Source organism: Dreissena polymorpha, chromosome 5, assembly GCF_020536995.1.
Source record: "Dreissena polymorpha isolate Duluth1 chromosome 5, UMN_Dpol_1.0, whole genome shotgun sequence".
NCBI classification, from domain to species: domain Eukaryota; kingdom Metazoa; phylum Mollusca; class Bivalvia; order Myida; family Dreissenidae; genus Dreissena; species Dreissena polymorpha.
In genome coordinates, this window is record NC_068359.1 from 105,103,135 (window position 1) to 105,129,836 (window position 26,702).

The window sequence follows — 26,702 nt, forward strand, 5'->3', positions numbered from 1 at the left end:
TTGTTTGGTTTTTTGGATGTGTCCAAGCTAAATGATAAGTGACATTTTTAAGTAGGCGTAAAAGTGTGGACATTCTGATCTTGCGAAAAGAACAAATTAGAAACCAATGGATTTTGTATAATTCAACGATGAATTTGAAGGTGTCCGACGGACTACCTTGACAAAAAATAAGTCTGAGTCTCATTTCAAGGAGTCTCCATTAGTGTCGAACAATGGTAAATGTATTGTTGCATTCAAACATTAAAATAAATTTCAACTTGTTTGCAAACTATTTATTGACTTGTTTAAGTACAAAATGGGGCTTATTCATGCTTCAAGGGAACAATATGGAGTTGCTGCTTGTAAAAGTAAACCTCAATTTTCTATAGTGCAAAAGGGCCTTAATTATGCATAATTGCATGTAAAATTTTGGGGCCATGGTGATTGACCTTGCATGATGATCTTAAACACATTTTTTAAATTTCAGTTGAATCCCTGTAGCAACAGTGATATGGAGATACATTAAATTCTACTAAATTGAAGGGCATACATGTAACTATGAAACTGGGTCCGTAACCTCACACAATGACTCAGACAGTGTGTGAAAATACAAGATTACTTGGAGATAAACGACAAAATGTGAAATGTTTCAGAAGAGTTATGTTTGGGAATCTCAATTCACATTGACCTCAGCAGTAATTAGTCTTATTGGAGGCCAAGATAACAAAGTTCAGCAGTAACATTGTTAAGCGATCCTCTGAAAAATGTATTCATGTCATAATCATAAGGTCAAAACTTGACATGCCCCAGGGATAATATGTTGTGTATAGACAAATAACTTGAACAACTCTGAGATCACAAAGCAATAGTGGTCCTATACAAAGTTTATTCAGTTTGTTGTAGGCCACCCAAAATCAGGCCTTTGTATGTGTTTTTAGCTCACGTGACATGGTGAGCTTATGTGACCGTGTGATGTCTGGCGTCCGTATGTGCGTGCGTGCGTGTGTGCGTGCGTGCGTCCGTCATCAATTTGTTTGTGTAGACAGTAGAGGTCAGTTTTCATCCAATCTTTATGAAATTTGGTCAGAATGTTTATCTTGATGAAATCTGGGTTGGGATTGTATTTGGGTCATCTGCGGTCAAAAACTAGGTCACTAGGTCAAAAACTAGGTCACATAATAGGTCAAATAATAGAAAAACCTTGTGTAGACAATAGAGGTAGCAGTTTTCATCCAATCTTTATGAAATTTTGTCAGAATGTTTATCTTGATGAAATCTGGGTTGGGATTGTATTTGGGTCATCTGGGGTCAAAAACTAGGTCACTGGTCAAATAATAGAAAAACCTTGTGTAGACAGTAGAGGTCACAGTTTTCATTCAATCTTTATGAAATTTGGTCAGAATGTTTATCTTCATAAAATCTGGGTTGGGATTGTATTTGGGTTATCTAGGGTCAAAAACTAGGTCAAATAGTAGAAAAAACCTTGTGTAGACAGTAGAGGTCACAGTTTTCATCCAATCTTTATGAAATTTGGTCAGAATGTTTATCTTGATAAAATCTGGGTTGGGATTGTATTTGGGTCATCTGGGGTCAAAAACTAGGTCACTAGGTCAAAAACTAGGTCAAATAATAAAAAAACCTTGTGTAGACAATAGAGGTCCCAGTTTTCATTCAATCTTTATGAAATTTGGTCAGAATGTTTATCTTGATGAAATCTGGGTTGGGATAGTATTTGGGTCATCTGAGGTCAAAAACTAGGTCACTAGGTCAATTAATAGAAAAACCATCAACAATTTGTTTGTGAAACATCAGAGGTCACAGTTTTCATCCAATCTTTATGAAATTTGGTCAGAATGTTTATCTCAATGAAATCTGAGTGGGGATTGTAATTGGGTCATCTGGGGTCAAAAACTAGGTCACTATGTCAAAAACTAGGTCACTAGGTTAAATAATAGAAAAACCTTGTATAGATAATAGAGGTCACAGTTTTCATCCAATCTTTATGAAATTTGGTCAGAATGTTTATCTTGATGAAATCTGGGTTGGGATTGTATTTGGGTCATCTGGGGTCAAAAACTAGGTCACTAGGTCAAATAATAGAAAAACCTTGTGCAGACAATAGAGGTCACAGTTTTCATCCAATCTTTATGAAATTTGATCCGAATGTTTATCTTGATGAAATCTGGGTTGGGATTGAATTTGGGTCACCTGGGGTCAGACACTAGGTCACAAGGTCAAATAATAGAAAAACCTTGTGTAGACAATAGACGTCACAGTTTTCATCTAATCTTTATGAAATTTGGTCAGAATGTTTATCTTGATGAAATCTGGGTTGGGATTGTATTTGGTTAGTCAGGTGAGCGATTCAGGGCCATCATGGCCCTCTTGTTTTGTATTTGTTTATATGAAAAAAGTGTATGTGTTCAATGTTGTTTGGTTATTCGTAAATGAATATTGATTGCTGAAAATGTCAATTGTGTTATTTGTGGAATTGTTTTAGAACATTAAAGAAAACATATGGGCCGTGTCGCGGCAAAACCTGTATTCGTGACAAAATTTCACATTTTTTGTTTTCTATGGATTGATAAAGACTGTTCTGTGCTTGTTATTATGATACCAAATTTATAGATAAAGCCCCATTACTTACAGAGAAATTTTTATTTTAGTAACAGCACTGCAGAGGTGTTTTGACGTTAACAACGTTAACAACGTTTTCAAGTAAACCGCATTCAGATGTATGTTACATCAAAATCCACACTTATAAACAAGACATGAAATAACATTAAAGAACACATTTATTTTGTTAAAAATATATTATCAGGTATCTATTTGTTCTAAAACTAGTGGTATTCTATCACGTCATGTCTGCCGGTCATCACACGCCATGTGAAATAGCCAATGAGGTAGCGGTTCTTGTTCTGACCTGTAAAATATTGCAGACCATATGTTTACATTCGAAAAATACATACTAAAACGTTTCTATATTTTTTTCTTTGTTATTAAGGTAATGTTACACATTCTGTTAAGCCTACTTTAAAAGAAAAATCAAACAATTATTACCATATGCTATAAAGTCATAGATATAAATAATGTTTAATTGTTAAGAACACAATATTTACTCATATGTTTGAAATATTTATTCAAATATAACTAAATGAATCATATGATTGATTACCACTGGATAATTTTACAAAATAATACCTGGACAATTATCCGCATGGATGGAGCATGTCGATTTACCACGCCCAGGGGTGTCTAGCACTATATCCAGCATCGAGATGACAGCATTGGGTCCGTGGGTTTGGGTACCATCTATGCCCATAGTTTCACTTTCATCATTCAAAAAATGAGCTGTTTAGGCAGTCCATCTATCCGTACACCAAAAATCTGTACTTTGCGAAGGGACATGAAATAAATTGGCCCCATTTGTCGCGAGAAGTGAGGAATGGATACATTTTGACTAAAATCAAAAGTATAGTGGTTTGTTCTTTTATCAGAACTTAATATGCATGTTTCCTTGGCACGCTTTACACAGTCATTATAAAGTTCTCTTTCTTTTTGGGCATTTATCACATGTTGTTTGAAGTTTTCGGCAGCCTCTAACTTTTCACTCTCTTCTATTGCCTTCATAATGTTCTTTCTATGGCCTTTGCATGTTGCGCATACATCATCCCTAGGCGAAGCTATTCTAATGTGACACAGACAGCTTTTCCAAATTTTACAGAAAGCAGTTCGCTGTAAAGATCTAACCCCAGCCTCGCGACAACTTTCTATATACTCTTTATGAATGGTTAGTTTTGTTTTACCACTGTCAAGATAAATTGGAGGAGTATTGTCGCTTCCTCTGGGAGCTGCTGGTTTGGGGATACCATACGTGTCCGCATAATTTTGCAAAAATTCAACCACGCGTTTTACATCATCATAAATGACGGCTTGTGATGGTTTCTTTCCTACGTTTCCATTGCTTTCTTGGCAATGGACTATTCTGCTTATAATGGTCTACAAGATTTTCTAAAGCTGATCTACCAATGTCATTAACCAGCATAAACGTTTTCTTGCAAACTGGCTTTTGGAATGCATTGTATGAAACCATCGAACGTTTCCTTGGCTTCCCTTGTTTTGTAGTCAGGCCATTTCCACACTTAAGATTACTCATGACAATAATATCCTTCTCTTCCTTTGTCAATTCTCTCATGTTCAATATATGATGGTATACCTGGCCAATTTCAAAATTAACAGTACACTTACTCTTGCAACCACATCCGATCTCGAGAAACTGCCTGACAGTTGCATAGTCAGCGTCCATGTCACCACTGGCGCATGCACCACTGACGCTGTATGTATCGTCCACATCACTTTCATAATCATCACTGTTGTTACATACAATGTCATGTTGGTGAATGAAATTTCTGGCTCTACAATCAACACTATTTGCTGCTGAACTGTTTTCGTCCTCACTAAATGAATGATCATTTGGGGAATTTATATAAGTCCCATCATCGGAATTTGAGCTCACTTGAGATGCAGATGGAGTTCGCCCAAAGTAGTCGGACAATAAATTGTCCAGTTCCTGGAAACGTATATAGTCTATGCCAATTATTCAAACATTAAATAATCGATACGTGTTTCTATACGCGAAATTACAGAAATTTGTTTTTGCACTCAGTCATTGAATAAAAGTAGACAATGTGGATCTATAAGTGCGATATGCAAGCTATTTCCTACCGAAACAAGGATAATAACTAATAAGTGACAAAAATCTTCCAAACTTCTATGCAATATTCTTTCCTGCATATTAATCTATTTAAATCTATTAAGAAGTTGGATAAATAATAATTTAGAGACTATGGTCGAGTTTATAATAAAAATCGAAAACAAAAACTAACAAATAAAAAAAATAGTATTTTGCTTTGAATTATAAAAACTGTTTAGCCTTTAGGATCGGCACAACAAATAAGAATCGATCGGGTTCAATATTGGAAAAAAAAACTTTTTGTAGTAACCCCATGGTTCCAATAAAAGGTTGGGATAAACTCTTACAACAATTCATGTACAAATAAAAATAACAAACTTTTAGTCTGATAAGTTATACCGTAAATAAATTTTCGTTTACTGAATATCTTAACAACGTTTAACATGGTGGTTAACTTGTAAACACGTCTAGTTCGCTATATTCTATTAAATATTTAGATCAAACCAATTTTGCAAAATAGCCAATAATAATAAAATATACTACTTACTTCAATTTCATTACCCATATCACATCATTTCATATTTAACACAAATATTAAACTGTCCAAAACAGCTACACAGATCCACATGTTGCAGTGATGACGAAATCGCGCAAATTAAATAAAATGTTGACGTCACTTTACAGAGATTTTACCAACGTCATAACTGATGTCACGAATACAGGTTTTGCCGCGACACAGCCCATATTAATTCTTACAAATTGTTGTAGATGAAATAAATAAGTACATCATTCTTTTTATATATGTGACAGGCACTTCATGTATTTGCTATTTCTATGCAGGAAATGATGTACAAAGATGCCTCTCGGTGGAGCTTAGCTTTCCAGTCTTACGTGCAGTTGACCATGGCAGATGTGCATAGAAAAGACACGGTCTGTACACAAAAGTATCAAAGCATGCGATAGTTATTCATATCTGTTCGCTATTAACAAAATGAAAAAAAAAAAGAATTATATCGTGCCTGCATTATTATTCCACTACAGCTTACAACAGAGGGGACTATACAGTAGGTTTACCCTCCCTCCTTCAGTCCTGTCCAGTTCATCCACCTAATTTATTCCTGCAATCCCTAAAAAAAAGTACAAAACTTACTTGGATGAAACTTGGAATACTTGTAATAAAGGGAAATGTCAGAATTATGCACATCTTTTAACGACCCCATGATAATTGCGGAATAGCATATAGTATTACCATTCTCTGAGGCTTTGTGTATCTGTGGACATTTGTAGACATTGGTCTAGGCTGTGACAATTAATAGCAGATTACCTTTTTGATCTGCTGTGACCTGGGATTTGACGTTTTCTTTTTTCAGACTAGAATCTTGTGAAGCCTTGTTGTGATCTTAATAAAATAAAATCTAAAAAAAACAAAAGAGTTTCTAAAACAAAAAATAAATTTACAAAAAGTGATAAATGCATATAATATAAAGATATCATTACATTGATATCATTCATTTTTTAATCTTGTACATAATATTATTTTTGTAAATATATTTGTAATCCATAATTACTCCTAAGTTTTAGTACACCCTCTTTGTTAGCCAAAATAATTTTTTGTGTGACTTACATTTTCGGGCATGCCGGTTTTCATCTATCATTAATGACCCTTAATTTTAGGACAGTGTAATTTATAGCGCTATTTTACCAATTGACAAAATTTTAAAAAATGTTCCAGATTTGCAAATTTTCGTTGTAGTTATGATATTTGTGAGGAAACAGTAATACTGAACATTTACCATGTTCTAAAATATCCATTATATGCATCTTTTGATAATTGTTAAACCTGAAAATTATGAAGTGTTGCAACGCCAAACGATTGAATAATTTGTTTTGTTGTTGTTGTTATATTTTATGATACTACGAGGATTGCTTATATTGTAAAGAATTTAATACATCAGTCATAGTATGAGAACGGATGGCCGAGTGGTAGAAGCAATAGAATTTATCTCTAGGGGTCAGTGGTTTGCGCCCAGTTAAGTGTTACTTTTTTTTCTTTCTTCAATTTTATTTTTGTTTTTTTACTGCAGCTTCTTAGATCCCAGGTTAAAATTTATCTATATAAAGCATTTGCATCAATACATTCCAAAATCTGTGAAAAGGCCCCGTTTAAGAAAGCATTATGTTAAATCTTTTTACTTTTTAGCTCACCTGAGCACAACGTGCTCATGGTGAGCTTTTGTGATCGCTTTTTGTCCGTCGTGCGCCGTCAACATTTGCCTTGTTAACTCTCTAGAGGCCACATTTATTGTCCAATCTTCATGAAATTTAATCAGAAGATTGGTCTCAATGATATCTTGAATAAGTTCGAAAATGGTTACGTTTGCTTGAAAAACATGGCCACCAAGGGGCGGGGCATTTTTCCTTATATGGCTATATAAGGCTAGAGTAAAATCTTGTTAACACTCTAAGAGGCCACATTTATAGTCCGATCTTCATTAAACTCGGTCAGAAGATTCATCCCAATAATATCTTGGATGACTTCGAAAATAATTATGTTTGCTTGAAAAAAACAGCTTCCAAGGGGCGGGTCATTTTTCCTTATATGACAATAGTAAAATCTTGTTAACACTCTAGGGGCCACATTTACTGTCCGATCTTCATGAAACTTGGTCAGAAGATTCATCCCAAATATATCTCGGACGAGTTCAAAAATGATGCCGGTTGGTTGAAAAACATGGCTGCCAGGGAGCGGGGCATTTTTCCTTATACGGCTATAGTAAACCTTGTTAACACTCCAAAGGCCATATTTATTGTCTGATCTTTTGAAACTTGGTCAGAAGATTTGTCCTTATAATATCTTGTTATCTCAGGTGAGCGACTTTTGGCCTTTCAGGCCCTCTTGTTAATAGTTTCCATATCTAAATTTTAAGACACAAACAAAATTAATTCTTTTTAAGTGGCCAAAAACTTGGGTTATTACGGTACATTTTTTTTAGCTCACCTGAGCACAACATGCTCATTGTGAGCTTTTGGGATCACTTTTTGTCCGTCTTGCCTCATCTGCTGTCAACATTATGACTTGTTAACACTCTAGAGGCCACATATATCGTCTGATCTTCATGTAACTTGGTCAAAAGATTTGTCCCAATGATATCTTGGTCAAGTTCTAAACTCGATCACTTGAGGTCAAAACCTAGGTCACAAGGCCAAAGAAAAGAAAAAGCTTTTTAACACTCTAGATGTTACATTTTTTGTCCTATCTTCGTGAAGCTTTGTTAGAACATTTGTCCCAAAAATATCTGAGCTGAGTTCAAAAATGGTTCTGGCCCGTTTAAAAACTGGCTGCCAGGCCGCAAGGCAGTTTTTATACGCCCGTATAAAATACGGGACGTATTATGTGAAACCCCTTGGCGGCGGGCGGGCGGGCGGCGGGCGGGCGGGCGGCGGGCGGCGGGCGGAAGGCATCACTTTGTCCGGACTCTAATTCAAATTGTATTCATCCGATCTTCACCAAACTTGGTCAGCAGTTGCATCTAGTTGATATCTAGGCCAAGTTCGAATATGGGTCATGCCGGGTCAAAAACTAGGTCATAGGGTCAATAAGTGCATTTTCAAAGGGGCCACTTTGTCCGGACTCTATTTCAAATTGTATTCATCCGATCTTCACCAAACTTGGTCAGCAGTTGTATCTAGTTGATATCTAGGCCAAGTTCGAATATGGGTCATGCCGGGTCAAAAACTAGGTCATAGGGTCAATAAGTGCATTTTCAAAGGGGCCACTTTGTCCGGACTCTATTTCAAATTGTATTCATCCGATCTTCACCAAACTTGGTCAGCAGTTGTATCTAGTTGATATCTAGGCCAAGTTCGAATATGGGTCATGCCGGGTCAAAAACTAGGTCATAGGGTCAATAAGTGCATTTTCAAAGGGGCCACTTTGTCCGGACTCTATTTCAAATTGTATTCATCCGATCTTCACCAAACTTGGTCAGCAGTTGTATCTAGTTGATATCTAGGCCAAGTTCGAATATGGGTCATGCCGGGTCAAAAACTAGGTCATAGGGTCAATAAGTGCATTTTCAAAGGGGCCACTTTGTCCGGACTCTATTTCAAATTGTATTCATCCGATCTTCACCAAACTTGGTCAGCAGTTGCATCTAGTTGATATATAGGCCAAGTTCGAATATGGGTCATGCCGGGTCAAAAACTAGGTCATAGGGTCAATTAGTGCATTTTCAACGGCGCCACTTTGTCCGGACTCTAATTCAAATTGTATTCATCCGATCTTCACCAAATTTGGTCAGAAAATGTGTCTAGATGATATGTAGGTCAAGTTCAAATATGGGTCATGCCGGGTCAAAAACTAGGTCACGAGGTTACTTAGTGCATTTCAAGCATTTAGCATGGTGTCCGCTCTCTAATTGAAGTAGTTTTCATCTGATCTTCACCTAATTTGGTCAGAAGTTGTGTCTAGATGATATGTAGGTCAAGTTCGAACATGGGTCATGCCGGGTCAAAAACGAGGTCACATAGTGCATTTCAAGCATTAAGCATGTTGTCCGCTCTTTAATTGAAGTAGTTTTCATCTGATCTTCACCAAATTTAGTCAGATGTTACATCTAAGTGATATCTAGGTCAAGTTCAAATATGGGTCATGCCGGGTCAATAACTAGGTCTTGAGGACACTTTCAAGCATTGAGCATGGTGTCCAAAACCTTCGAACGGGCGTATCTTGTGACAGTTTGGCACTCTTGTTCTAATATGGTTAACACTCTAGTTGTAATGATGGTGCACAATGATGATGATGATGATGATGATGATGATGATGATGATGATGATGATGATGATGATGATGATGATTTGGGCACTTTTGTCGTGATGGCAGATTGACACCCTTCATAAAATAGATTACAACTTGAAACGTTTAAGGCCTACAGTTTGCAGTCAGTCAGTAGTTGTTGTGTGATTATGAAAGATTTGTGATTTTATCGGGTTTTATTGTTGTTTGAATTGGAAATATCATTGCAAGTTGAGTCTAGAAATTGTTCCAGTTGATTAAAAACACTATGTCAAAAACATTTTATCACATCTTTTAAGGATCACAAAAACGGTTTGTTTAAAAATAAAAGGTGGTTTTGGCAGTTTTTGCGAAAAAATGTATTTATTCTACATATTTTTTGCATTTAAATTACAAATAGTTTGACAGGTGTTTTGATATGATACATTTTCCAATGTCTTGTGTGTGTTTACTTCTATAGTTGCACACATTTGTAACTATGAGAAAGATCAAGTGATGTTTTGCACATTAAAAGAAGATCAATTTGGAATTTCTTGTACATTATTCTCATACTCATTTACTTCTTTACAGCCGACTTTGATATATGATAACAATTCAAAATAAATATTGTATTAAATTATGCAAAAACTATTTCATAAACAATCAATCTATTGAAAAAATACAGTTGTTTTCAGTATCTAAAGCTGTTTTTGCAAAAACAAGCTGTAACTAGTCATCTCATATAACATCCAAAGATGCAGAGATTCTTATGGCATGATCTCAAAGCTGCACAACAATTTGCGGAAAAAATGTACTTTTCTTTTGCTGATGCTTATTAATAAATAATTGTCTTCATATAACTTTTATCCAAAATATTGCTTTGTCACAATGGGTAACAAATGTCTATTTAAAAAAACATAAACACACACACTAAAAACTACATATAAAGCATATACATGTATGTATATATTTGCCAAGACAACAAACCCTTTTCTTTTCACAAAACAACGTTTAGAACCCTTGCTTAACGTTAATTCTACTCAGGTGAGCGACCCAGGGCCATCATGGCCCTCTTGTTTTAATTCTAAATATGATTACCCTCAATTACTCTTAGTTTGCGGACACTTAAAAATAAAATGATAAAAAAAATTGTTAAAAATTTAGATATGGAAAGTATTCAAAACATGAATGTGTCCGAAAATTTATAGATAGGTATGCTATATTTGTTTGTAAATTATTATATTGAAATAAAACAATACATCAATGCACAATAGTTTTATTTTGTTGTACTCTTCTTCCTCTGGTTTGAAATAAATACAACTTTGCATCGTTTTAATCTCATACCTAATATTATAAAACAATACCTACATGTATCACTATGAACATTCATATAAACTTATTGCTCAAATGCTGCTGGGTGAAACAATTTTTTGTCCCCTACCAGTTTCACCGGAGGGGACTTATGGTTTGCACTTGGTGAGTCTGTCTGTCTGTCTGTCACACTTTTCTGGATCCTGCGATAACTTAAAAAGTTCTTAATATTTTTAGCTCGACTATTATATATAAAATATATATAGTGGAGCTATCCTACTCACCCTGGCGTCAGCGTCTGCGTAATCGTGCAAATGTTAAAGTTTTCGTACTACCCCAAATATTTTCTTAGTCCCTTGACACATTGCTGTCATATTTTGCATACTTGTTTACCAACATGACTCCAACCTATAAACAAGAGCAGACAACTCTATCAAGCATTTTGTCATAATTATGGCCCCTTTTCCACTTAGAATATGCACCAAATGTTTAAGTTTTTGTACTATCCCATTTATTTTCATTGTTCCTTGACATATTGCTTTCATATTTTGCATACTTGTTTACCAACATCACCCCAACCTATAAACAGGAGCAGACAACTCTATCAAACATTTTGTCATAATTATTGCCCCTTTTATACTTAGAATATGCATATTATTGATAAATCTATGTTAAAGTTTGCGTACTACCCCAAATATTTCCTATATCCTGTGACATATTGCTTTTATATGTTGCATACTTGTTTACCAACATGACCCCAACCAATATACAAGAGCAGACCACTGTATCAAGCATTTTGACATAATAATGGCCCCTTTTACACTTAGATAATTAAACATTTGCTTAAATTGCCATAACTTCTTTATTTATGATCACATTTTATTATTACTTTGACAAAACAACACTTACCTGAATACCACAATGGATTCCACCCAAACAATATCCCACGTCCCTACCCAGAATCCCTTTCCCCCACCTCCCCCCCCCCCATTTTTTAAACATCATCTAATAAATTACCACACATCACATTATACCCCCCTCTCACCCCCTCAACCCCCTCCCCTACCCCCCCCCCCCAAAAAAAAAATAAAAAAATAAATATTTTTTTTAAACATCATCTAATAAAATAAAAAAGAAAAAATATTTTTTTTTTATTTTTGAAAAATTGTCTAATAAATGACCCCCCCCCCCACATTATACCCCCTCTCAACCCCCCCCCCCCCCCCCCACAAAAACAAAATAAATTGTTTTTTTCCTTTTTTTATTTTTGAAAGATCGTCTAATAAGTTATTGAATATGAACAATTTCCCTATGATGGCTTACATTATACTGTCAAGCACTCGAATAGTCGAGCGCGCTGTCCTCTGACAGCTCTTGTTTCATGAAACTTGCAACATGGAAAGAGAAGGGCTTAACACTAACTTTTTTTCAACTAGCCCATTCGGGCTAGTAAATGTAGAACCTACTAGCCCTGACCAATCTTTCATGTGCCCCGACCAAAGTATTATCAAAACCTTTATATTTATCATTTAACTTGTATTTTCTTGTGCGTGGAGATGCGCAATTATGATTCAATCAATCTTATTAGCTTGCCTTACTAATGCTAATGAATTCAATATTCATCTACTTAAGACATCTATTTGTAACTTCACGCCATTTATGGAGAAATTTCCTTGTTTTTTTTTCCTCATACTTTCTCTTACTTTCCTCCTTCCCTTTTCTTTTCTTATCCGAGGAACCCCAATTCCCACCCGTAAAGCCAAACTTAAACAACGACATGAACGTTAAAACCTTTTTACATAGATTGCCGCGGTTGCCGTCTGACAACAAACGGTAAGTGAATCTTAGGTGTCGCAAAATAACAAATAACGTGTTACGGTAGTCGTAAAAATTGTACAAGGTAAACTCTCTACTAAAAGCCGGGATCGACCATTAATATTAGTTTTGCTAATTGAATTGCGTAAAAAAGATTGTCAAAACACTTCTAATCGATCAAACAAATTAAAATTATTTAAAATTGATAAATAATAATTTTATATTAACTTTGTGTTAATGTCGAGTTTTATACCTTCATCGATCCCGGACAATCCTGGGCGATCCCGGCTTTTAGTTAAAAACGTATTTTAATTGAGAAAACACGTCACTTCGAGGAAACCAATCAAAACCGTATCTAGCGGAATTCCGTTTAAAAATAGGTTCTGACGTGTTTTACCAGGAAAACCGCTGGGGATTTTCTGAATTGTCGGCCTATTTTTTATTTCAATCAGGGGGTTCCAAATATAGAACACATTATCCCGCCCAAAATACACACAACCAGTCGGGCATGTTACTGGGACATTGGCTAGCCCGGACCTAGGTACAGGCAGTGAATGTCTTTCGGACGTGCCTTAGTGTTAAGCCCTGTAGATGGCAATATGGACATTATGCACGTCATTTCATTTTGTTCCTACGTCAAAAATTGAAGTTGCTATGGCAACCAAAAAATAACAAAAAATTCTGAAAATGGTGGAATTTCTGACAATGGTGGAGCCGGTAGGGGACCATATTGCTTGACAATAGCCTTGTTTATCATCGGTTACATGGTAATTTACCCAATAAGGCAAATGTAATGGTCAAGTGCCCTCAGGCATTAATTTGCCAGGTTTTATGACAAAAAATCCTGTTGTAAAAACACATGATCCAAGGGTCAACAGATAAGCAAAATCAGGCCTTAAATAAGGTGAAATAGCGATGTTAAATAGACTGTCGTACAATTTAGAGTCATTAATTATAGACAAAAATCTGTAAGTCCAAAAATTTAGAGTCACACAAAATAATTATTTTTTGCTGTAAAATTAGGTGGTATCAAAAAATTTAGAGTAATAATGGTATTCATGTTGTATTTTTAGTCCTTTCTGGTGTAATTGTAGTGGTCTATGAGTTTACTCTTGTCTGTTATTATGCCCCCGGATCGAATGATTGGGGGTATATTGTTTTTGGCCTGTCTGTCTTTCTGTCTGTCATTCTGTCCCAAAACTTTAACCTTACAGTAAAGTTTTGCAATAACTTTTGAAATATTAAACATTGCAACTTGATATTTGGCATGCATGTGTATCTCATAGAGCTGCAAATTTTGAGTGGTGAAAGGTCAAGGTCATCCTTTAAGGTCAAAGGTCCAAAAAAAAAGCGGCACATTAGGGGGCATTGTGTTTCTGGCAAAACACATCTCTTATTCTATCTGTCTGCATCTGGATCATGTGGTGACAAAAAAGTACTTTTGCTATGTTGATGAAACTTGGAACTTGGATAGAAGTCTATATGAGGAATATGCATGTTTTTTTCAGGGTGTTTTGGCAGGCAAAAATTGTGATCCTGCAATAACACAAAATAATAATTATGAGCTAGGACCATGAAAATTGGTATGTTGAAAGAGGGTTATATGGGTAATATGCATGCTATTTCAGTTGTGTGTTTGAGTTTGTTCTTCTGTCTGTTTATCAAAAGAATCAGTATCTTTATAGATGGTGATATGCGTAACATGCTTGTTACTTATCTTTATTTGTCTGGCAAAAATTTTGGTTTAAATTGTTACAGAAATAAGTGATAATTAAAATCTGGAGCCTCTAACCCCTCAAAAAGTGCTCAAGCTATGTTGATGAAAATTTGTATGTGGGAAGTGGTCCACACGGCTTGTCATCCTCCGTTGTCCCAGTGTAAGGAACATCTGGTTAATATGCATTTTATTTCAGTTTTTTTTCCTCATACCAAAGTTGTGGTTTCTGTAGTTACTGAAAAAAAATTAAACTAAAATCTGCATCCTGCCATAACTAAAAAGTACTAAATTATGATAAATAAACTCGTGGTGATCCTGTTTTTACTCGGATTACAATTAATAGGATAGGGGACTTAAGTTAAATGTTATGCAAAGCTATTGTTTCAAAATGCTACACCCCGGTACATGCACTTTTGTGTGTTTAATGTCATTCCGAGCATGCTTAAATGGCAACTTGCAGTTACTGGAAATGTTTAGGCTTTAAACCCATTCTCTTATTGTCATTCACTATTGTTACACAGTTAGCTTTGATCTGTATGAACTTTGCAAACTGTCAACAAACTATCTAATATAAATTGAAAGCAATTATCATCTTTGCTTTTGTTATCCCATGTTAACAATTAACCCATACAAAGACAAAACATATAATGGAAGAGCAGCTGACAGTTTCACTGATTTTGTTGATTTTTAGCTCTGCGTTTTCGGAGAAAACCCGAGGTATTGTCATAGCCAGCTAGTTGTGTTGTACCCCGTCCGCGGCGTGCTAAAACCACAACATTTTGTTAAGGTTTTGAACACTGGCTCTAAAATCAAATTGCTTCCACCTACAACTTTGAAACTTCATATGTAGATGCACCTTGATGAGTTCTACACGCCACACCCATTTTTAGATCACTAGGTCAAAGATCAAGGTCACTGTGACGTTTAAAAAAAAAAAAATTGACAAGCTTTCATTTATTCAAAACTCCACCCCTAGCCGAGTGTGGCACCAGTTATGCAATGCTCTTGTTTTTTCAGCAACGTCCTGTGAAGATGATTGAAAGATCCTTGTACAGTGCACGATACTGTTTTGTGGAGAATTTGTATCAAGGGTAATGTATTATTGTGTCATTATATTAATTTACCTGACACCCACAAATGGAAAAACGGCTGTTCCAGAGGCCCACTATCTGTTTGTTGGTTGGTTTTTCCACGTTCAATTTTTCAGTTTGTGGAGAAATTTAAAACTTTAAATATGTGGTCGCCATAATGTTTTGATGAGCAAGACACATTTTTAGCTCAGCTGTTTTCGGAGAAAACTCTAGGTATTGTCATAGCCAGCTCGCCGTCCGCCCTAGGCGTAGTGCTAAAACCTTAACATTGGCTCTTAGATCAAAGTGCTTCCACCTACAACTTTGAAACTTCATATGTAGATGCACCTTGATGAGTTCTTCATGTCACACCCATTTTTGGGTCACTTGGTCAAAGGTCAAGGTCACTGTGACCTCTAATATAAAACTTTAACATAAGCTCTAAAATCAAAGTGCTTCCACCTACAACTTTGAAACTTCATATGTAGATTCACCTTGATGATTTCTACATGCCACACCCATTTTTGGGTCACTAGGTCAAAGGTCAAGGTCACTGTGACCTCTCATATAAAACTTTAACATAAACCTTAACATTCGCTCTAAAATCAAAGTGCTTCCTCCTACACCTTTGATACTTCAAATGTACATGCACCTTGATGAGTTCTACACGCCACACCTATTTTTGGGTCACTAGGTTAAAGGTCAAGGTCACTGTGACCTCTAATATAAAACTTTTACATAGGCTCTAAAATCAAAGTGCTTCCACCTACAACTTTGAAACTTCATATGTAGATGCACCTTGATGAGTTCTACACGCCACACCCAATTTTGGTTCACTAGGTCAAAGGTCAAGTTCACTGTGACCTCTAAAAAAATAAATGTTTTTTTTTCTTACAAACCTTCGCAGCCGAGCGTTGGCACCCGTTATTCGGTGCTCTTGTTTATGTGTAGTGATCCACCTGTTCTTGAGTTTTCTCATACCTCAGACTCGATGAAGCTATCAACATGCTCCAAACATGCCTGATATAATATTACATCTGTCTATGGGTTTATATCAGTCCATGTTTATTTTCTATAATGTTCCCTTTAACTGAGCAATTTTTATGGATAAAGCATAAAATACAATCATTAACACGGCAAGAAGTTAAAAGTTGAAATTTGTGTATTGCAGGTACTGTAATTACTCTTCAGTTTTTGGACACTAAAAAATATTTCATTCTTTTGCGTCTGAAATTTAGATTCACATAAATATCTGAAAACAATGTCAGAAAATTTAGGGACACACTTGCAATACACAAATTGCATATACAGTACAGCCAATGCGGAACAAACATATTTCGCGATCCGCGGCGTCAAGGCGCAACTAGTAGATGCCAAGTCGGCATTTGAAGCAGCGTCAGTATGCGGCGGCACGTCGCATTTTGTGGCGATGCTTCGCATCTGTCCGCCAAGGCAAACTGCGATCCACCGAGTCGATGCGCCATCATAAAATAAAAATCTTTTAAAAATGATTAATTAGTCAATAAATTTTAAAAGAACATTATAATAATATTTAAAATCATAATTAATTGAATGTATCTATTACTGAATACTTACTATTTTTCATGTCGCTACTCATTACCTGATAGTCCTGTATATTCCAGTTTTAAAGCAAATTCTGGTAAATATTTATGATAAAAGTTCTCATGAATTTTGAGAAATACAAACATTTGCCATTTTTCTTAAGTGTCAAATAAATAATATTGGCATTTGTTTCTATTAAAGATGTGATGAAATAATGTCCAATCGGGGCGGTTTTTTTTCCACTGAACACGCGTAAATCGCCTTACGTGTTGTTCATGTCTTTATACAACACAAAATACACCCACACTTTCCATGCGACGTTCTACATGTCTGCATAATTTTCGCGCTTTTTATTGAGACAAAGGAAAAAGAACTGTTTATTTTACGCTAAAATTTTATTGTTAATGTCACGTTAGCATTTAAATTCGGTAGCGTGTTTCGGATTAGAAATTAAATAATGCTCATTTGAGAATCGAACGAAACATTTACAGTTGTGCATAATTAATTCAATGATAATTTGTTAAGGCACATTACGTGTCGAATATATTTGAGTGATATTATATATATAATATAAATAGTCTATAAAGCATTATAGAAAAATCATATCAGCTTATTAAAACGTGAAAATAATAACTATGAAAGTAGCGTAAATATAGCTTTCGACGCTTCACAATTGTACATGTAGGTGTATATCTTTGCACTCGATCCGCCGCGTAAATATGCGGCAGATTTATGCAGCAAAAGTATGCCAGGTTAATACAGACTCGGCGTGGTTGTGCGGATCGATGCCGCCTGCCTCTGCGATACGCCGCGTGAACACACGACGCGGCTACAGAGTACTAACGTTATGGCCGTGGATTGACCAAGGATTATGTTTGTTCCGCGTTGGCTGTACTGTATCTTCCAATATTCTTCCAATATTGTTGTGCGTACAAGCATACTTGCCAATAATAGCAACATTCCACTGATTTCATGCATTCATCTGCCAAGTTTCACAACAGTCATCCGGTTGTTAAATGACGTCTGATATGTCCACAAATGAAGGTTGTTGTGATTAAATGCAACTGTCAGAAAATAAATAGTGATTAATTATAGGGGAAAATCTAGGTGTGTAGAAAAGAATTATTTTGACTTAAAATTAGTGTCCAATAATTTGAGTAATTATGGAACTTGAGTTTGAATTAATTTAGTGCCGATCTTGTTTAAGGTAGCTTGCAAGCAGACCTCGATAACAATTTGGACCAGCTTTGTGAAGGACCTTGTAAATTGATTGAAAACCAGGTTTTGTTTACATTCCCACATTTCTTGTTGTGTTCTTGTGATGACATATTTGTCATGGGCTTATTCTATGTAAAATCTATGGTATTTTCATGTGTTGTTGCAGTGGTTTGATGCCTGAAGTGGACTATGCCATACTCTCTGAATGGTACAACTGGATACAGGACAACGAAGACATGCATATTGATCTCATTGGTCAGTGGAGCCTGTTGAAAACAAGTTGTACAGTAGTAGTTAGTCTTAGTTTTTCTTGCCATTTATATACTTTCACAAAATTGTTTATTAAATATGTGCTTGAATTACAATTAACAGAAGTTTAGGTGATTAACCATGACCCCAACAACCTGGATTTAAGTTACTGAAACTGATCAAAACTTGAAAACAATTATAACTCAGCTGTCAATACGTCATTTGGTTACTCCTTTGGTTGGATGGTTGGTTGTCATCCTTTCCTCGTAATGTTAAATTAATCTACTAGTATGTGGTGTGAACTACAGCATTTCAACAGTGATAGGAAAAAACAACTGAAATATGTTGTCACTATAAAGCAAGACCGTTTAACATTCCCAGTAATACAACAATGTACATATGTAACCTTGAACTTAGCCATTTTAATGCATAAAATGCTATTAATTAGTTGAGCAATTACTTCTACATTTCGAAAACTATTGCATTGCACATTGCAATATGCCATCACCATAAAGTGTAGATGTGCAAGACATTTTTTGCATTCCAAGTAATCCATTTGTTCGTTAGTCATGTACCCTTGCACTTAATTAGCTATTTGTATAGGAAACGAATAGAGTTTGCTATAGTTTGTGGATTCTGCCATAACTTAAAAGTACTTAAGCTAAGTTGACGAACCTTAGGTAGATCCTGATTTCGGACAACATTAACCTGATAAGGGGGTTTCTATTTTGTCAAAGCTCTTGGTGAATATTCTTTGAAAATTTACAGTTTTGAATCATATTTAAATAAATGATTTGCCCTTAATAAGTAGGGTTTGGTACCGACCCTTCTGTATGCATATACAAATGGTCATATTCTTGTGTGGAAATTATTTTTGTCCCATGTGGAAGGAGTTTTTAATTCCTGAACAACCATGTCTTGTGCATAGGTAAGGTCCATGGAAGGGTCCAGCATAGAACAATAATACAAATAACTGTACATAAGTGGTTGGCAATTAGCATGACGGGACATTTTGCACATAACTATCAGCTCCCTTTCTAATCTGTTTTGTGAAAGAGATGATTTGAAAAACTAGATTTGTGGTCAAAACCACCCTCAAAAGTTAGTAAAATAACAATGTTATGATAAAAAAATATATGAATTGAAGTATTTTCAAATACTGTTGATAATAAACAGGCCAACCTGGGTACAGGGGCAGGTTAAGGGATGTGGCCATGGTAGGCAGGTGGCGGCTCTACTAGGGTGTCCATTTTGTAGATCATTGGTTAGATGAAAGTATCATTCTCATTCAAAGAAGCAGACACCATAAGCTAGAATTTCATCGAACAACTGTTACGGGTAAATCATAGCACAATTTATCTTAAATAAACTGTTTTACTCATACATTCAATAAAACATTGGCATCTCCAACACTTAACTCACTTGCAATCAAATGCAAACTTTTTACAGATTCAAACAGTTTCACACACTTCACTCATTTCTCTAAGGTGAGAACTTATGTTTACAACTAATTGTAAATTCATGGTTTATTATTCTGATTGCATGTAAATTGTATGTGTAATTAAATTTATAGAGAGATCGTCATGCCTGCCTTGAATAAGAGGGGGTATATTGTTTTGCTGGATGTCTGTTGGTAGACCAGTTCCTTTCCGAGCAATAACTCGTCAACGCATTGACTCATTGGCTTGATACTTCACATGTGCATTGGCCTTGGACAGTAGATGACCCCTATTGAAATTGGGGTCACTAGGTCAAAGGTCAAGTTTACAATAGGTGTGAAAATCGTTTCTGATCAATAAAGTATCAGCAAATTGACCGATTGGCTTAATACTTTAAATGTGCATTGGCCTTGGACAGTAGATGGCCCCTATTGAAAATGGGGTCACTTGGTCAAAGATAAAGGTTACTGTCACAATGATTGTGAATATCTTTTATGATCAATAACTCATCAACCAATTTACTGATTGGCTTGATACTTCCCATGTTGATTGGCCTTGGACAGTAGATTAACCTTATTAAAATTGAGGTCACTAGGTCATGCTCACTGTCACAATAAGTGGGAAAATTGTTTCTGATCAGTAACTCGTAAACGATTAGACCGATTGGCTTGATACTCTCCATGTGCATTGGCCTTTGACAGTAGATGGTCAAAGGTTAAGGTCACTGTTACAATAACTGTACAAATTGTTTCCAATCAATAACTGGTCAACAAATTTACTGATGGCTTGATTCTTCATACTGAATTGGCTTTGGACAGTAGATGACCTCTATTAAAATTGGGGTCACTAGTTCAAAGTCCTGTTTGGTGGGCATATGTCTCCAACTGGGGAACTCTTGTTTAAAGTAAATGTTATTTTCAAATCAATTTAAAGTAATCTCATTACTACCCCAAAGTTGTAAGTTACAGGTGAGAGACAACAACACATTTTGATTTGTGTGTTCTTTTTGCGCATTGAAAAAAACTGCTTGACGACCGCTAAACACAGGTGAAAAATAGCTTTGGGAACAACATATAGTGGCCATTTGCCACTGAAGCCAGGTGATGTTATACTCGGGTGTAATATATAATGATGTTCATCTGGGGGATCTAGACTGACCGCTATAGCCAGGTTATACTCATGTTGGACTGTACATTGTATATTATGAGATTGTGTGATGCATCAAAAGCAAGGTTCTTACATCAGCCATAACATAATTTTATTGAGCATACTATTCCAAGGGATTTTTAACCAGGTTTTCCGAAGGAAAAAACTGGTTATTAGATTGGCGAATGCGGGCGGGCTGGCTGGCTGGCTGGCTGGCGGGCGGGCGGAACAAGCTTGTCCAGGCCATAACTTTGTCGTTCATTGTGAGATTTTAAAATCATTTGGCACATTTGTTAACCATCATTAGACGGTGTGACGCGCGAAAAAATAACGTCAATATCTCCAAGGTCAAGGTCACACTTTGAGTTCAAAGGTAAAAAATAGCCATAAATGAGCTTGTCTGGGCTATAACTATGTCATTCATTATGAGATTTTAAAATCATTTGGCACATTTGTTCACCATCATGGGACGGTGTGTCGCACGAAAGAATCACGTCAATATCTGCAATGTCAAGGTCGCCACGACTAAAAATATATTTATTTTAAAACAAACTTACAAAGGAGGTTAATTTTGTTTGTTCATTTCAAAAGTTCAGTTTGAGTTGTCTCCCTTTATCATATTTTTTTTCACAATGAAAACCTGGTTTTGTGACAATTTTGTCCCTTGTTATTAATAAATTTGCAGAACTAATAATGAAACTTATTGTTATAAATAAACCTGACTAGTTTCATTAGCTTTTATTCCACCAATATTCCAGTTCATAGAATAAATGAAGTGATGAACCTATTTTGCAGACCTTTAAGTTTGTTGCAGTGTATCTTCAAGCACTGCCTGTTACATGCCAGGAGAGAATTAAGATGAGGAACAGGCATGAGGAGCAGAGTGTGCCCTTGGTAAGATGCTTGTCAGAATGGGTCTAGTGCTTCAGTGATGGCTGGTTATAGTGATATCTTCTTCACAATCCTCGGAATAAAGATTAGGAACAATTCTTGTACTGTTCTCCATAGAAGTTGTCAGAATAAATTGGCGTGTAATAGACTTCCCATGTGTCTGGGCATAAATGTCAGCATTTTTCATCGGAATGTTAATTTTACTTACTTAACTAGATTAATTTTTTTAGGAATTATATCAAGAATTCTGGTTGCTATGGCAACAAACATTTTTTTTTAAATACTGACTATGGTGGAGTTTCACTGGTAGGGGACCATATTGCTTGGAAATCTTGTTCATTCTTGTATTTTTTAACATTTGACATTGTTATTTGTATTCTTCAATTGGTTTAATGACGTAATATACAAAAGTTCATGTGTGGTGAATACAAATGATTTCACAGTACCATAAAACTGACATATTGCGAGTAATTGTTTGACATGTACAATGAAGCTGTTTGAGTCATTCTGTGTGCCTGTTTCAGGACTACCTGGAGTCATTGAACGACCTTCATGAGAACTGGCTCATCAAACAAACCAAGTTTAAGACACCTTGCCCTGTACTGGTATGTAGTAGAAGTTAAGCTAAAGAAATATTTTTTTTCATTCACAGTTAATTGTTTATTTTCACCATTGTGTGTGTGTCTATTCACTGAATAGTGAAATCTATACTCTTACCCCAATGCCAGTGTTAGCTTCGTTCTGATGCTCTGGTTAAGGTAAACATCTCCATTTCTACTACAAGTAGTCAATGGAAACTTCACACATGTGTTTGGGGTCATTGTGCAAGATTCCCAGACAGAGTTCTATAACAACGACTTGCAATTTAGCAGGATTATTCCCTTTTTGAACTAAAAAAATGTGTTAAGGAAAACATTGAATATCTTACTATCACTTTTTTAACTATAGGTATTCCATTTGAACTTCACACACCTGTTTGGGGTTGTTGTGTGAGGTCACTGGCACAGTTCTATAACTCTGACCTGCAATTTACCAGAATTAAGCCCTTATTTGTACTTTTGAAATTTCCTTCAGGTAAAGGTGCTGAATCTTCATATCACTGTCTCTACTACAGGAACATGTCATTTATTCAATTGAAACTTCAATCATGTGTTCTGGGTCATTGTGTAAGTTCACTGACCAAGTTCCATAACTCTGACCTTCAGTTTAGCAGTATCATGCCACTTTTTAGTACTTAGACAATTGGCTAAGGTAAATGTGCAATAGAAAATTGGTAAGGGTGAATATGCAACATATCCACATCATTGTTTCTGCTACTGGTATTTAATTGAAACTTAAGACATGTTTGGGGTCATTGTGTGAGATCACTGACCAAGTTCCATAAATTTGATGTGCAATTTATCAGAATAATGCTGCTTTATTTTCCTTAAAAAAATATGGATGAGGTTTGCATGCAAACATCTCCATATCTCTATGTCTACTTGGCAAAAAATAAAACAAGAGGGCCTGAAAGGCCCGAAGTCGCTCACCTGAGGGCTATTCCAGTTAAACATATATCCCACCCCTGGACGGCAAAATAAAGAAATTCTGTTGGGGATGGATTTCTTCATAATTTGCTTCAGAAGAGGGTCGTAATAACTTATATTTTACTTCTGTTGGGGCCATCATTTCTATTTTGCTTCTAACCCTATTTGCCAACTTAAAATGAACTATATGATCATTTAAATACCTTTCCATGCCAACCGTTTTTTATCACGAATGTTTTGGAGTCCTATAATCACGCGATCAACATGACCGGGTCGGCTGTGAAACGGAACGGCGTGGGTTTTAGTCTACAGTACAGCTCACGCAAAACCAGATTCTTTAGTTTGCGATTTCTCGTCGCGAGCGCAACGAGTATTTACTCGGCATATTGCCGAGTCACTCGGCGATAAAATCGCGGAGTCACGCCGCGTCTGTTTCTGCCTCGGCATCGATCCGCGGAGTCACGCCGCGTCTAAACACGCGGCGATTCGCCGAGTATAAAAATTTACAAATAGTCATTGTTTACTATAACAAAGGTTAACTAATTTTCAAATTAACGAAAATAAGAAACAGTTACAGATAAAACGCTGATATGTTTACTTCTACGCGATTGTGTTAACATTTCGTCAGCTTCTCTCCATGGTGCATACTTCATACAATTACCATCGGATGTCATCTGTTAAGGTTCATGTAAAGTGTAAAAAGGCGTATTCTTCACATAGAAATACTTCAATAAATATTATGGCAATAAATTCAATTTATAAGTCAATAGCCTTGTTAACACTTGTAGAACATATAAGAAAATGCTAATAAAAAAAATATGATGCAAAATGTTGCTTTTGAAGAAATATACAGCGCATGCATGAAATTATCAAAATAACAAACGGAGTTAAATTGAACAAATTCCTTTGGTCAAAATATTGTATACACTTAATGTTAGGTACTACAAATGAAAAGTCCACACAACACACACCAACAATCCTAAAATAAGGAAAAGAAAAACATAAAAAAAATGTCAAAAGTTAACACAATAATTGGGAACTACTTTAAGTATGGTGGACTTACCAGTGAACCTTCATTTTCAAAATTACTTATCTACTCGCAATACAGTACTCATTATAGTCACAAAATGACACAATTACAAAAAATAAACTATATTACCAAAAGGGAAAACACTTTGATTGTTCATTTGAAATATATAGGACTCGGAAAGACGACTAATTGGCTACCTTAAAACAAATTACAACATGTTTATGTCACATCTCGAACTCCATACACGTTAGTTAAACATGTGGGACATAAAACATCCGGTTTCAAGGAAGTCGACATAACAATATTTCAATTAACGATCTAGGCATAATATTTGTGGGATCGGAAAAATGAATTATACAAATGTTGGGCACACGCACATATTAAACCAACTGAACACTTACATTTCTATAACAACCTTGTCATCGATGAAAAAGTGCTTTTGTTATTGTCTTGTCATGTTTACTTGTTCAGGAAGCCATTATTTGCCGGAAGTATATTCGACAAATATTTCGTTTCAAAATCGATCATTGATAAATTACTCACGATCCGTTTGTTATAAAATTTGTATAATTTGTTTATGAGGTAATTTCAAGTTATGTTATAAAGTAAATATTTAATATAAGCAATATTTAACAAATTCGCAAATACGAATCAATACACATTTCTGACCAAGATGGACGACCGATGAAATTAAATCGGGAGGAGAGTCAATTATATCAAGATTCTTTTCAAATAGTGCGTTTCAAGTAAGTGTCATTGTTATGGAGATATTATGAAAATGATATATTTTCATTAATTTTATTTTATAAGATCATAACTCTTATTGTTCGCATGCCATGCGCGCAGAAAGTTAGTATTTTTCCAAAATCTATAAATAGCGACTCATGGCATTGACATGTTCATTTTGAAATACGCATAGTGTCTTTGTGGGGCTGTATTGACGCAATTCAATGCTCGGAGTACCTTACATATAACTTGCATATACTGTTGGTGTTTTTATTTGGTGCATTTGTGTTTTTTTTAATGAAATTGAGAATTTGCCATACCTTTCAATATTTTTGATAATAATTACATTATTACTACCATTTGTGAGTGTTTTTTTTAATTGTGTACATATATGGAATAAAAATGTGATTATTGCAACCATATGTAAATTTCATTAACTTATTTTGGGTATAACTGATCATTTTTTATATTTTAAAATTTCATCTATATGGGGTCATTTTGGGACTTTACATGAACCTTAAACAATGATAATCCCGTAAATGCCCGCTTCCATTTTTAAAATCAAAGCTGGTAAATATTGACGAAAACAGTGCTCAAAATTTCATTTACACAAATATTCTCCCATTTTTCTAAAGTATCATATGTTTCCATTTAAAGATTTGATGAAATAAGCGCCCAATTAGGTCATGCGTAAATCCCCTTACGCAGTTTATGCACGTCGTGTACAGTTCATGTTCTGTTACAAATTCTTTCCACCAATAAATAGTGCACACGTACATGTGTAGTTCTTGAATTCATGTTTCCTTCAAAATAAAAAGCGCGCGAAAATTAGCGTGGGTGTATTTATTTGGAACACAAAAAAATCTTAGCGCAGACATGTGGATCTTTTACTAGTAATTTCCATTAAAATGGTAGTGAATTTCAAATAAAGTACCGGGGTATCTTGGTCACCGCCTTATGTTTCAGTTCCGACATTTAGACATATATGATGCAATTATCACAATTAATCATGGGTTCGTCATGGCTTCAAACTGATAAAAGCATAAACAACACGCAATTATCACTCTTCAGGTGCGGGGGCATATAGCTACATGTATGTGCGAGCACGGTTTACTTTTATCCTGGGCGTCTACAAACACGAAAAAACTGCCATGTGAATTGGTTGTGAAATACTTGTAGACTTGTATTATTAATAATAATCGTATTATTGTAACACATAATATAGACAGTAACGAAAAAGATACGTCGTGTTTGATTCGAAATTAATTTAGAAGAAATGCCACTTGCAAATTGTTCGCGATATAATTGTGTTTAAAAGACCAGCGAAACTTTTAACCGAAATCAACAGGTCTCAACGTTCTCTGCGCTACCAAGTTTTAATCCAAAAATCAATACACAAACGCTTTCCAGGCGTATAGCGTGATGTTGTACATTACCGCATAATTTTCGCGCGCTTTTTGTCGGAACAAAAGAAAAACACAAACATACATGAGGACTGTATATTTAACGCTAGAATTTGTAAACGTCGCGTTAACATAAAAAATCAGAAGTGTGT

The 26,702-nt window shown here is 35.5% G+C and overlaps 1 protein-coding gene across 2 annotated transcripts in view; it reads left to right on the forward strand.

The window, feature by feature from the left end:
* The window catches only part of LOC127882073 (thymidine kinase 2, mitochondrial-like), a 66,665-nt gene that overhangs the window by 37,947 nt on the left and 2,016 nt on the right, over nt 1-26,702 (forward strand). For both annotated transcript variants that reach the window (XM_052430498.1, XM_052430499.1), the window contains 5 exons: nt 5,513-5,602; nt 15,307-15,380; nt 18,307-18,395; nt 21,789-21,868; nt 22,390-22,470. In XM_052430498.1, coding sequence (XP_052286458.1) covers nt 5,513-5,602; nt 15,307-15,380; nt 18,307-18,395; nt 21,789-21,868; nt 22,390-22,470 — 414 coding nt within the window. The remainder of the gene's footprint in view (nt 1-5,512; nt 5,603-15,306; nt 15,381-18,306; nt 18,396-21,788; nt 21,869-22,389; nt 22,471-26,702) is intronic.